The sequence below is a fragment of the Aspergillus wentii genome (assembly GCF_001890725.1).
Source record: "Aspergillus wentii DTO 134E9 unplaced genomic scaffold ASPWEscaffold_6, whole genome shotgun sequence".
Taxonomy (NCBI): Eukaryota; Fungi; Ascomycota; class Eurotiomycetes; order Eurotiales; family Aspergillaceae; genus Aspergillus; species Aspergillus wentii.
Window position 1 is genome coordinate 491,169 of NW_024467837.1, and position 12,374 is coordinate 503,542.

Here is a 12,374-nt window from a genome sequence, read left to right on the forward strand (position 1 = left end):
TTTGATTAGAATAGATACGATAGTTCCTATAAGATAATACTAATGCTAATGACTTACAACTCCACTCCAGTAAACTATACGTGCTCTCCTATCAACAACTCCAACGCGGGGTCTCACTGACCCCGTGGGCGGGACCCACCGGTTGCCCACTTCAGCTTTCGATGACTCCAACTCTCCTCCAACTCGGCGAAACCGACCTCTCATAATCCATCAGCTATCCAGCCTGACATATTTAATCGTGACTATACCATCGATTTCGATTTTGCATCAACCTCACTTTCTTCAAACACTTATATACTATATAAAAATGGCCCCTACTCACCGAGTTGCATTGTGCCAATGGCATATCAAGGTATGTTGCCCTCAACAGTCGCCGATGTGCTCCGTCTATCTCAGAATATTCAAAAGCTGAGCCAACCGAAAACAGGACCTCGACATAGTAATGAACCACAAAAAAGCAGGCGACTTCATCATAGAGGCCAAAGCCCAGGGTGCTGAACTAGTTGTACTGCCAGAGTGAGCATACATCGCACTCCCAAACATTATACAAGGCAGCTAGGCTGATTGAAACAAAGATACCACCTCAATGGCTTCGATCCAACAAACCCCACCTACGTTCTCCAAGCAGCAGAGTACGAAAGATATCTCACCGTCTACCGACTCATGGCACTAGAGCGCAATATCTGCATTGTGCCTGGTACAATCGTCGAACGACACGTCAAAGTCGATGAGAACGGCAATGAAGTAGTCCATTTGTATAACACAGCCTACTTCATCTCAAATACGGGCGAGATTCTGGGATCCTACCGGAAGAAGAATATCTGGCACCCTGAACGCCCGCATCTTACCTCGTCGGGTCTGGAACCGCATGAGGTTTTCGACACGCCCTTGGGTAAAGTCGGTTTGTTGATTTGTTGGGATTTGGCCTTTCCTGAGGCTTTTCGGGAGTTGATTTCCAAGGGCGCAGAGATTATTATTGCGCCTACTTATTGTATGTCTCTTTTCCTTCTTTATTTGCAAATAAAACTGACAGAAAAACAGGGACAAAACACGACGCCTCCCCCGAAGCCCTAGCGCACAACCCAGACTGCGAGGCCCTCTTCCTTGAATCAACCCTCACAGCCCGCTGCTACGAAAACACCTGTGGTATCATCTTCGTCAACGCCGCTGGGCCGGCTGATAAATTCCTCGGCCTATCCCGCGTGACGATGCCTATTGTGGGCCCCGTTGGTAAGATGGGAAATGAGGAAGATATCAAGGTCGTCGATATGGATATGGGGCTGCTGAAGATTGCAGAGGCGAATTATCGGGTTAGAGAGGATATTGCCAAGGAGGGGTGGCATTATACGTATAGACATAGCGCGGCTTGAATACCTTATTAGAAGAATTCTGGGAAAAGAGTTTTGGATGCATTAATTCATTATCTGGTTGATTGACTGTTCCGTCCTATGGAAACGTCTGATGGCCATGCTTGGTATCACAGAAATAAGAAGCTCTTGGATCGAAAAGATCAAGGCATGCAAGAAGACCGAAGAGAAAAAGAAAATCATGAATCCCAACGAAGAGATATTCGAGTCAAATCCGTCACCACTTCTCAATGAAAAGAAAAAAAAAAAAAAAACAGATATCAACTTGAAATCTAACCCTTCAGAGGCAGAAAGAAGAAGCCATTAAAAGGCACTTCCCGCGATCTAGAAAACCAACCCGTTAGCCAATAATTCAACACATCCAAGGATAGAAGAGGGAAGAAAACATACCATCATAACAGACTCCAGAACCGACTCCTCGACAACCCTGGCAACGCAACCAGAGCAATCAGAGATAACCCTGGACGAACCCATTTCGCCAATCGACTCGCAGTCTTCAGCGTCACAGTGTTCCTTGTTGGCGTCGGGGTCATTGGCGATTATGTCGCAAACAAAGTAGATTTTCGTGTCGATGACATGGCGAGGACTGGCCAGGCAGGCAGATGGGATAGAGTGGAAGATGATGTAGTGGCACATGTTATCCTGACCACTACTTTGGTATTCTGCTGGAGAAGAAGAGAAAGAGAGATGTTGGGATTCTGGTTTGCTGGATGGATAAGTTAGTCTTGAGGATATTAGAGTCTCGTCATGCGTGTTCTTACCGTGGAAGAGGTCTTCGAGGGAGCTCGACTCAACGCCTAGAGAAAAACCGCTTTGAAAAGCCTGACGAGATTGATGATAGAGATCAAAAACAAGAGTCCAAGAAAAACGGCAAAGACAAACTTCCTGTAGATGTAAGGCTCTGTCATCGTAAGGAAGAGAGGAAAGGGGATGGGAGAAAGAGAAAGACAGAAGGAAGAAGAAGAGGAAGAGGGAGGAGGGAAGAGAGAGGAATACAGGCTAGCTACCCCTCCTCATTCACTGTTGAGCACATTTTGGGATCATATGACGCTTTAAAATACGCCTGTCTACACCTATATCTTCAAAACCAAGGAGGAGGACAGTCTTTGAAGCTGTATACAGCCCATCCCCAGGATATACTTCTATGTTTACAGATGTGAACGCTCATTGGCTCTGGCAAAAGACGCTAGTTGAGGGGAACACTGGCACGTGCACACCACGTGAGATGATGCACTAAGCCTAATTCAATCCTGTACCTGGTACCAAAGTTACGTGTATTTTACGGTCTGGTTACGCGAGGCCACAGTTTCAGGTCTGTCGAAGTTTCAGTCACTGGAATGGAATTCGTAATCTGCTAGCATAATGATATCACCTAAATATAGAAAAAAGAGATGTGTTTTGAATTCTAGAAGACAAAAAAACCAGTCTCAACGGAAAAAATCATTAGGCGATACAAAGTCGTCATGTGGAATCTCTTAGCAACTTGACATCGGAAAAGAACATGTAATGTAGTGGTATGGGACTCGCAGTCTGGCATCAGGAAGAAAATCATCAAGCGTAACTCCGAAGCAGATACACGAACAGACCCAAAAAGACCAGTCAACCACCAGCAGGAACAGCAGGGACGAAAGCGGGATGGATCAAACCGGCGGCCCCAATTACTGGACCTGGCTGACAATCTCGCTGGCGCGGGAGAGACTCTCCACCATCTGCTGGCATTCCTTCCGCCGACGGACGGTGTAGTCGCTCTCCTTCAGCAGGTCGTCAAGCTCGGCGCTGCGGTACATCATCTCGAGCAGCTCACGCTGCATCTTGTCCTTGGTGAATCTAGAAGATAGTTAGCAAGATTCTGCTAGTTAATAAGCGTATACATACTGAACAAGGTTGTACATGACAGCCTTCGGGACCATGTCGATCAGAGTCCGCTTGACAATGTTGTAGTAAGAAGTAACGAGCAGCTCTGGTTGTGTTGTTAGTCAACCGTCTCTCAACCTAACTCGGAAGTTCACTTACTGATAACCTCCACCTCGGTGGTTTCGCGCTCAGACAAAGTAGTCGAGGCCTTGAGGATCGGTGGGGGAGCCTCCATAGCAGCCATCTTCTTCTTGTTCTTCGAGGCCCAGAAGCTGCCAAAGAATCCGGAACCACCAGATTCGGTTCCGGTGGTGTCCAGAGAGGGGCTGCCCGCGCGGCCAGGGAGAGGCTTGCCCGTCTTAGGGTCAACCTGGACCGGCTTGCTGCTAGCCTGGCGCTCGTTGACGATAGCCATAGCCTAGAATTTTGGTTAGAGATTACCCAACAAATGGCAGGAACAAACTTACGCGTTGTCCGTTGATGAAATCAGGGTGGCCGGTGTTGATATAGCATGCTTCCATAGCGATCAAATCCCGGACGAGCTTGTTAGTAGGCTCCATGCACTTCTTGAAGAAAGAAATGACAACAGCATGGAACTTCTCCTTCAGCATGGGGTATCTCCGGAACAACTGCTTGTTCAAGAGCTGGCCCAGAATGCGGACGAGCTCATCGTAGATCAAAGAAACACACTTCAAACTGGGGTCTTCAAGCTTCTTGATCTGCTGTGTGACAATCAGCTCAAAAGCGGTGGTTCCAACGAACAGCGCAGGCGAGGGACCGGAAGAGTTGTAGAGCATGGTTCTGATGTCCATATCCTTTGTCGCGTCAAACGGGTCGACCGCCTTGATACCATTCGAGTACAGCTCATGGAACACAAAGCTGATACGAGCACCACCAGACAGTTCGATACTAGACAGCTCCGTGTTGTTTCCCTCCAACACTGTGCGGTACTCATTGCTGAATTCTGTGATAATGTTCATGATAATGTTCGAGCTGTTTCCGAGAATCGAATCACCGAGCTGCGCGAGCTCCGTCGAGTATTTCGAGAGAGATGAGGAAATCCGGGCCTTGATGTCAGGTAGCGTTTGCTTAATGTGCATCATAAGGATCTAGCAGGTGTTAGAGAGCTTTCTCAGCGTGGGACCACATATACAAACCAAGTTGAGTTTCCGAGCGAGGTATGGAGTTCCGCAGTACGATGCCTTATTCCGATAAGCTCTGTGACCTTCGAAGAAGTTTTTCTCATTCTCCAGCGCGGAGGCAATCGGCCGCTTGTTCTCGATATCGCGCTGACCACGGTTGACGACCGGCACATAACCCAAACGCAATGGAATAATCCTGCCCGCAAGAATATCCACAACATCCGTTCCCTCGTCCATAAGATCGACCTTGGTCAAGACACCAATGGTACGCTGACCTTCCGGGTCTACCTCGCGCGCAAGCTTTAATCCATCCGAGTTGGCAAGATCCTGGTTGGCGGAAGTCACAGCAAGAATAATCGCATTAGGCTTGCCGATGTACTTCAAAACCATATCCCTGATCTGCTTCTCGATATCCTTCGGCTGGTCACCGACAGGGACCTTGGTCAAACCGGGCAAATCGACCAGCGTGAGGGTGAGGACATTCGGCGAGTAGATTCGCAAGTTGATAGGAATAGGCGAGATACCGGCATTGCGACCGACCTTGGACTCGGTTTCCCTCACAATCTCCTCGCGAATCTTATTGAAATCGTGGAACTTCTGGCCGGGGATGTGCAGGAACTCGCCGTATTCGTCCAAATTCGCCTCCTTATCGGTTGTATCCAACGCTTCGCTTTTGCCATTCGGTTGCGACTGTGCGGGCTTGTTGATGAGTTGCAGAACGAGGGGTCTCCGAGTAACAATTCCTGAACCACGAGGAAGGCTATATCGATGAGGTAGCCCCTGGTCAGCTAACGGCGACGAGATAGACAACGGGACAACAACAACGCCACACCAAACACTTACAAGTCTCTGCCGACAATGTTTTCTAAAACCGAACTCTTTCCGCTAGACTGCGATCCAACGACAGCAATCTGGGGCAAATCAATGGGGTTTTGGACCTGCAATAGAATGGCGGTGTCAGTCTGCGGGGGGCTCTGCTGGCTGGATTAAGTTCCACGAGCTTCATGACACACTTACCCCGACTGTCGAGAAGACATCTTGCAATTTGTTAACCAGCGAGATCAAGCTGGGATCGTTCACGTTAATCCTGCGAACATCATCAAGTCAGTATGGGGCCCTAAAGCTTGGCCATGAGGGGAGCAGGGGGTATGCGCACGAGAAGCTAGTTGGGCTGGCCATGGCCGGCAATGAGAACAGGATGAATTCACTCAAATGAAGGTATTAAAACAGGAGTATCAAAGATAAATAACAAGAATTCAAGAAGCCCTTGTCTGTGTCTCGGGGGTGTAAAGGTGGTGGTTGAAACAAAGGGCGGGAGATAGACGGAGGAGAGGCGTCGAAGTTGCGGCCAAGTGTAGAGTTTCGCTTCCGATTGAGATCTGATATGAGGCCGACCGACGGCACATCCACACAACACCCACGGCTGGATTCCAGTGGCAAAAGAAGCTATAGGCAGTATAGAACTGACGGTTATTAGATACAATTTAAGTTGATTTACTATGGAATTGTACGAAAGAAGCCATGACGTCCAGCGTGGACGCGTCATGTGGTTTTGGCCACCCGAGAGGGCAATAAACAGTGCTGCTGCCTGACCGTTGCAAAAAGAACCCAATCAAATATGATGAACATTGGCTCGTGGAACGCAGAGAAACTAGATAAACTGGAATAACTACAAATGGGAATTTGCTATGCTACAGGCCGTCAACCGAAAACAATGCCCGTTCAGTCCAACATCGTACTTCCTTCTCTTTTACTCGTCCGACACCGAGGCAAATCGCTCGGTCATGGACTGGAGGACCTTCTCATACTGCAGGGATTTGTTAGTAGACGCATCGACAGGATGTATTAGAGTTTCAAAGACTTACCTTCTCGGACACTTCGGCCTCGTTCTCGGGGACCTCGAACTTCATGCTCCGCAAGGAAGTTTGGATATCAGCAGTTGCCTCACGGACCTTAGCCCAGTTTTGGCCTTGGGCAACAGCCTTCTGGGCCTCATCGTGGAAGCCCATGAAAGCCTTCATCATGTACTCGGTCTTCCACAAGGGGCAGAACTGGTCATAGTCACTGTAACCGTTCTGCTGAAGGAAGTCATCCTTGACCATAGCAGCCACATCGAGAATAATCTTATCCGAGTCACCCAGAGCGGATTTACCGACCAGCTGCACGACCTGATCCAAATCTTCGGACTTGGTCAGCAGTTCTCTGACCTGGTCTCGCAAGCGCGGGAATTCAGGGTGGTCTTTCTCGTAGTACTTGTCGAGTACTGTGGTGTATTTACTGTAGGAGATCGATGTGTTGATGGAGGGGAAGTGCTTTCGCTGGGCCAGTTTCTTGTCGAGACCCCAGAACACTTGGACGATACCAAGTGTACTGCTAGTGACAGGGTCGGAGAAATCACCACCCGGGGGACTGACAGCACCGACAATACTGACACTACCATTTCTCTCGGGGCTTCCCAGGGCGGTACTCTTTCCAGCACGTTCGTAGAAAGAAGCAAGCTTGGCACCCAGGTAAGCAGGGAAACCTTGGTCTGCAGGCATCTCTCCTAGACGACCGGAAATTTCACGAAGAGCCTCGGCCCAACGAGAACTGGAATCCGCCATCATGGCCACGTCCTTGCCCTGGTCACGGAAGTATTCGGCGATAGTGATACCGGTGTAAATGGAGGCTTCACGAGCGGCGACGGGCATGTTGGATGTGTTGGCGATCAGACATGTACGCTTCATGATAGGCTCTTTGCGACCTTCAACTTCGATAGAAAGCTAAATAGGATTTTCATATTAGCAAGGGGGAAATGCGCTTGCGGTTTGATGGGATAGGTATACCTCGGGGAAGTCCATCAAGACTTCGGCCATCTCATTACCACGCTCACCACATCCGACGTAGACAATGATATCACTGTTGGAGAACTTGGACACACTCTGCGAGATGACAGTCTTGCCGCATCCGAAAGCACCAGGGATACAAACAGTACCACCCTGCACACTAGGGAATAAAGAGTCCAACACTCTCTGGCCGACAACGAAGGGCTGGTCGGATGGCAGTTTGTCGTTGACGGGTCTAGGCACACGGACAGGCCAAGCGTGCATCATACCATGCTCGGACTTTTGGCCATTGAACTCGATTTCCAGCAACTTCTCCTCAACTGTGTAGCTACCCGCTTCTGCGATCCGAGTGATGGTACCCTTTGCACGAGGGGGAAGCAGAATCTTGTGGTCGTTTACCAAGCTGTTCTCGAAAACGCTACCCCAGACGTCACCTCCAGTGATGTGATCGCCAACTTTGAACTTGCCAGGAGTGAAATCCCATTTCTTCGTGCGGTCCAGCGCATTGACGGTAATACCACGGGGAATGTAAATGCTTCCGGACTGACCGGCGATTTCCTTGAGGGGTCGTTGAATACCGTCGTAAATCGTTTCCATAAGACCGGGGCCAAGCTCGACGGAGAGGGGCTTTCCTGTCCTGGCGACAGGGTCACCAACAGTCAAGCCATCTATATTGGGCGAACGAGTGTAGGTTAGATATAGTTGCCTCTTGAGATCGCCGCTCGTAACATCGTACCTGTTTCTTCGTAGACCTGGATAGTGGCCTTATCTCCTTCAATACGAATAACTTCACCAACAAGCTTATCATGTCCGACTCGGCACTAAGAATCACAGGAGAGTTAGAAAAATTCCTTGTCCATAGCGATGGAATCCCAGCTCCTTACCAGCTCGTACATAGCACAGCCGATCATATGCTCGGCCACGACGACAGGACCGGAGACGGAGAAGACGGAGCCATTTTGGTGGTCGTCGCCAGTCTTCGAAGGAGCCATAATAGGTGTAGGGCGGGGTTGTGTAGACGGGGAAGGCAAAGAGGGGTGATGCTCGATGCTGCTGCTGCTCGAGCTGCTGCTGGGGGACGTCAAGGTGGGCGAGTCGGGGAGCGGTGGCAGGTTGTCTAGTCCGCCGGGCGGTGATGACGACCTCGAACCGAAGGACAGATCAACAACGCCGCGACTGGCAACCAAGTCCAGCAGGGAAGGGCGTGTTTTGAGTCGATTGACTCCTAAACCTAGCATCCGCTGTGGATTTAATCGATTACAGCTTATCGAATGAAGTTTATGGGCTGAATTGACTGTGTTTGGGGATTTCCTTCAGTCAACGTGCTTGCAAAGTTCACTAACTCAGCCGTGCTTGGGGGGCGGGTTATCTTAGGCCTTGTCTTTGTCCACTTTGTTCAGGGTGGCACTACCAAACTATCAATCATACCAGTACTATTGACGATCTAATACTCCGTGTGGGCTACTGGACTGTGCTTTTGATCGGCTGTTTTATGAGATGTTGCCTATGTTATTAGGAGGGGTACTGGCGCCCTTCAGTACTGGCCGATGGTCGACATCACCAACTTTTATTCAGGGGGGTATTCTAATTTGCAACACCATCACATGGACACTCATTATTCGCAAAATGAACTTCTTCGGAAATAAAACTGACAGGTCGACGATCAAAAAAGGCTGATGAGCCACCGCACTAACAACACATGTCAATTCCATCATATCCATCTATTAGCACTAACTGGGTAACATCCACATCTGTCATATGCATAATATTATGCATCCATAAAGTCATGATGAAGACTTGTATTGGCTGTTCGATGCGCAATGAACTTGATATTCAAAAGCATTCTGGGTTTCCCCGCACAGGAACTGTCTTCCTCTTCAGCCATGCTTCGCTTTCTCCATGTTCACATGCTGCGGAGTAGGAGGCTGCCTCGATCCATGGAAACCGGATGCCATATCGGCTGCTACTTGCTAGAATTGCTTCTCATGTCTATGCTCGTTGGATCCCGTGGTCAATGAAGGCATTATAAACGCTTCTCATACCATGGATAAGGATCATGAAACTATACTTTCCTTCTACTTCCCAGTTGTCGGTTTCTTCAAATCTTTCCGTTGTGTTGATTTGAATCGAGAGCGTTCGTATCCAAAGATCATGGACACGACTCAGTTGAGCAAGACTGGTATTAAGCGTAGCTGCTGGGGTTATACATTCGACTGGACCGATTATCATCGATCTGCAGATGAGTTGCGCCCTTTGATATTTACATATGACAGTCTCGCAGATGAATGTCTGCAACGGCTCGATGGGATTTCATCTCCCTCTAAGAACATCTCTCGTCAGGATTCGGGTTCAAGTGAAGGGGCAAAGACCAAGCCTCCTAGAAGAGACCTGTATTCTTTGTTGAGAGACCATTCGTGTGATGATCCGAAGCTTACCGAACTCTGGGCCCAAATCAACACTATTCCGGAATGGGTCGATTGGGAGCAGATCAAAAGAGGACAGGATGTGTTCTATCGATATGGATTGCCAATCCTGAATGTGGTGAGCATATGGCTTGTATCGACAAAATCAACTCTATCGGATATTAATATTTGCTTACAGCTCAACTTCGAAAGCCTATTAGGTGGCATGTTCGTCTTCTGACCAGTGCATATCCCTGTGGGCTATAACTGATTTATATTGACAGGGGATCTGGACGTGTTGTAGAAACTCTGGCCCGTACGGGTGGTTTCTCTGCAGATGTTGCACGGCGTAGAATGTTGGAAACTCTACAGCATGTCCTCCAAGTCACCGACTCTGTGGAGTCTCTCAAACCAGGCGGTCCTGGCCATATCTCCTCGGTTCGAGTGCGATTGCTGCATGCGACGGTTCGACAGAGGATATTGAGCCTTACTCGACAGAAGTCTGAATACTACGAGGTGGAGAAGTTCGGCATTCCAGTCAATGATCTAGATTGTATCGCAACTATCAACACATTTTCAACGTCGGTGATCTGGCTGGGGCTTCCTCGCCAGGGAATCTGGCTCCGGGACCAGGAGGTCGATGATTACATCGCTTTATGGAGGTTGATCGGTTATTATATGGGAACACCAACCGAGCCATTTTCGACCAGAGCCAGATCACGAGCCACGATGGAGTCTCTTCTTGTATCTGAGATAGAGCCAACGGAAATCGGCAAAGTTCTTGCAATGAACATCATTCTCAGCCTTGAAAACACTGCACCTTCCTATGCTTCAAAAGGGTTTATGGAGGCGATGACCAGGCAGCTCAATGGTCAAGAACTCTCCGACGCACTTGGCATTCCGCGACCTAATGTGTACTATCAGGCCCTCGTATATGGGTACTGCTTTTTCGTCATGGTCATTTCCTACACAATTCCACTGGTTTCTTTGGCAGATCAATATTTCATTGCGGTATGGGTTTCTATACACCATGGATCTTTCGTGATACATCTTACTCACTATACTACAGGTTCGACGCAAACAATACTACGATATCATTACAAACAAGGAGGGACTTGGGAGAGAAACCCTCTTTGAATTCAAATACGTTCCCTTCTTGACTCGGACTACACGCTTAGGAAAACGAAGGGTATCCACAACTAGTAAGCCTGGTATCGAATACCTGGCGCACATTGGAATTTTCGGTGCTACTATTGTGGCCACTATGTTGGGTTACGGAATGATTTCCGGCCTACGACTCCTTGATCTAAATAGACTGCTTCTCCAAGTGAAGGTGTAACTGGTTTCTTCTAACGGTCTTATCATGGACATTTTCACAATACATTTTGGTTTTCATATTATCTGTACATTGGGTATTCATAACCCCATATTATCTGAGATACATTATCATGCCCATCCTTCGTTCCAAATCGATTCGGGATTCGTGTGGAGTAATTGGTAAACAGGTTACTTCTATACAACAGAGTGCAGATTAGCCATCATATCCATCCTTTATACCGGAATTTCACCAGTTTTGTAGGAGAGTTCAGTAGGTACATACTCCGCAGCCTTTGCAAGCGCAGTTGTTGTTACAGGTGCAGCCCTGGGCACCATTGCAGGCACAGTTTGATCCACAATCGCAGCCCATCTTGACAGTTTGAGATATTTTGGATTGATGAAGATTTAATAATATATTCTTGTATGGATAGAAAGATAGGATAAAAAAAAGAAGATGATAGAGAAGATGTTACACTCTTTTTTATAAGCGACGGTGGCTATTTTCGGGGCGCTACGGCTATCATGGTGGCAGCATCATTATGTCGTCAGTGGAGAGGATGAGCTCGATGATGTTTTGCCATCTTTCAAGGGATAATTCTGGAAGGCTGCAAATATGAGAGAAAGTGTTTTTTCTTGAATGTTGTATACGATGCTGGAATTTGTATACAGTTTTGTGGTGTTTTCTAGATTTGGTGCCGTCTTTCTAGCTATATATTGGGCTGGAATGGTCATATCATATTGGTGGATTCTGATGTGATCAAATAATCCGTAGATTGAGTGTGATTAAAAAAAGGGATATTCCAAAGGAAATGATTGGAAATAAACGTCATGATGTTGTTACTCTGATAGCACAATGTTGTATACTATCTGCTACAAGAGTCAACCATTAACAATCTATGTCTAGAACAACACCCAACATTAATGGTCGCTAAATCTTCCAAATACCAGAAATGAATTATCGCATTTAATTCAGAATAGTCCTTTGGGTATCGATGGTCAGACTGCAATCGTGCCTTGCAGATGTCCACCTGGTATGACTTCAATGGCACCAAATGGCCTGCCATCCCCACCGTCGCACTGAGCTGTGTCTCCCTTCATCGCATTCCCCTCACACCACCTTAGAAATAAGAGGCATGAAAGAACGAGCTATTTAATATCTTGGTGCTGAGCACCACGTATTTATTTAGACTGTTGGCATCAAAAAATGATACATACCGAATGCGGGGCAGATAGCTGCATGTAGTGACTCGATAAGAATGGCGGTGGCTCTGATGATGAAGTGATCAGCATCCCTTTCTTTCTGTTCCCCACTACAGTATCACAATTGCAACATAAATAAATGAGGTCGTCTAGCTGAGGAGTGGTGTAATAAATAATACTAGGAGAAGAGAGTATCAGGAGGACTGACGCAAAGATAAGACGGGGCACAGGTGCAGCTGATCCAACCGTTCCAGATGATATGATGAT

General features: G+C 47.8%; 5 protein-coding genes across 5 annotated transcripts; 2 read left to right on the forward strand and 3 right to left on the reverse strand.

The window, feature by feature from the left end:
• Nucleotides 1-192: 192 nt before the first annotated feature.
• Nucleotides 193-1,600, forward strand: ASPWEDRAFT_159005 (carbon-nitrogen hydrolase family protein). Its single transcript, XM_040829757.1, has 4 exons — nucleotides 193-352; nucleotides 428-516; nucleotides 576-991; nucleotides 1,042-1,600. The coding sequence occupies exons 1-4, from the start codon at nucleotides 308-310 to the stop codon at nucleotides 1,368-1,370; spliced, it is 879 nt and encodes a 292-aa protein (XP_040686484.1). The 5' UTR covers nucleotides 193-307; the 3' UTR covers nucleotides 1,371-1,600.
• Nucleotides 1,601-1,658: 58 nt separating this feature from the next.
• ASPWEDRAFT_42837 (uncharacterized protein) lies at nucleotides 1,659-2,153 on the reverse strand. Its single transcript, XM_040835875.1, has one exon. It carries the CDS (start codon nucleotides 2,001-2,003, stop codon nucleotides 1,692-1,694), a length of 312 nt encoding a protein of 103 aa, XP_040686485.1. The 5' UTR covers nucleotides 2,004-2,153; the 3' UTR covers nucleotides 1,659-1,691.
• Nucleotides 2,154-3,025: 872 nt separating this feature from the next.
• ASPWEDRAFT_29952 (dynamin-like GTPase vpsA) lies at nucleotides 3,026-5,542 on the reverse strand (the record flags this gene model as incomplete). The annotated part of the gene is made up of 8 exons (XM_040833344.1): nucleotides 3,026-3,194; nucleotides 3,243-3,327; nucleotides 3,381-3,639; nucleotides 3,689-4,330; nucleotides 4,379-5,123; nucleotides 5,207-5,301; nucleotides 5,381-5,450; nucleotides 5,520-5,542. 8 exons carry the CDS (start codon nucleotides 5,540-5,542, stop codon nucleotides 3,026-3,028), a joined length of 2,088 nt encoding a protein of 695 aa, XP_040686486.1.
• Nucleotides 5,543-6,113: 571 nt separating this feature from the next.
• On the reverse strand, nucleotides 6,114-8,180 carry ASPWEDRAFT_114460 (H(+)-transporting V1 sector ATPase subunit A; the record flags this gene model as incomplete). The annotated part of the gene is made up of 5 exons (XM_040828494.1): nucleotides 6,114-6,170; nucleotides 6,229-7,125; nucleotides 7,189-7,856; nucleotides 7,925-8,009; nucleotides 8,073-8,180. The coding sequence occupies 5 exons, from the start codon at nucleotides 8,178-8,180 to the stop codon at nucleotides 6,114-6,116; spliced, it is 1,815 nt and encodes a 604-aa protein (XP_040686487.1).
• Nucleotides 8,181-9,339: 1,159 nt separating this feature from the next.
• ASPWEDRAFT_114436 (oxygenase MpaB family protein) lies at nucleotides 9,340-10,929 on the forward strand (the record flags this gene model as incomplete). Its single annotated transcript, XM_040828490.1, has 4 exons — nucleotides 9,340-9,729; nucleotides 9,790-9,818; nucleotides 9,875-10,601; nucleotides 10,660-10,929. 4 exons carry the CDS (start codon nucleotides 9,340-9,342, stop codon nucleotides 10,927-10,929), a joined length of 1,416 nt encoding a protein of 471 aa, XP_040686488.1.
• Between the last annotated feature and the right edge of the window lie 1,445 nt (nucleotides 10,930-12,374).

Bases quoted from the DNA above. Each gene is read 5' to 3' on its own strand.
- ASPWEDRAFT_159005 (XM_040829757.1), top strand. From the start codon at position 308: ATGGCCCCTACTCACCGAGTTGCATTGTGCCAATGGCATATCAAG. The intron at 353-427 runs GTATGTTGCCCT...AACCGAAAACAG, and splicing joins TGTGCCAATGGCATATCAAG to GACCTCGACATAGTAATGAA. The intron at 992-1,041 runs GTATGTCTCTTT...ACAGAAAAACAG, and splicing joins TATTATTGCGCCTACTTATT to GGACAAAACACGACGCCTCC.
- ASPWEDRAFT_42837 (XM_040835875.1), bottom strand. From the start codon at position 2,003: ATGTGCCACTACATCATCTTCCACTCTATCCCATCTGCCTGCCTGGCC.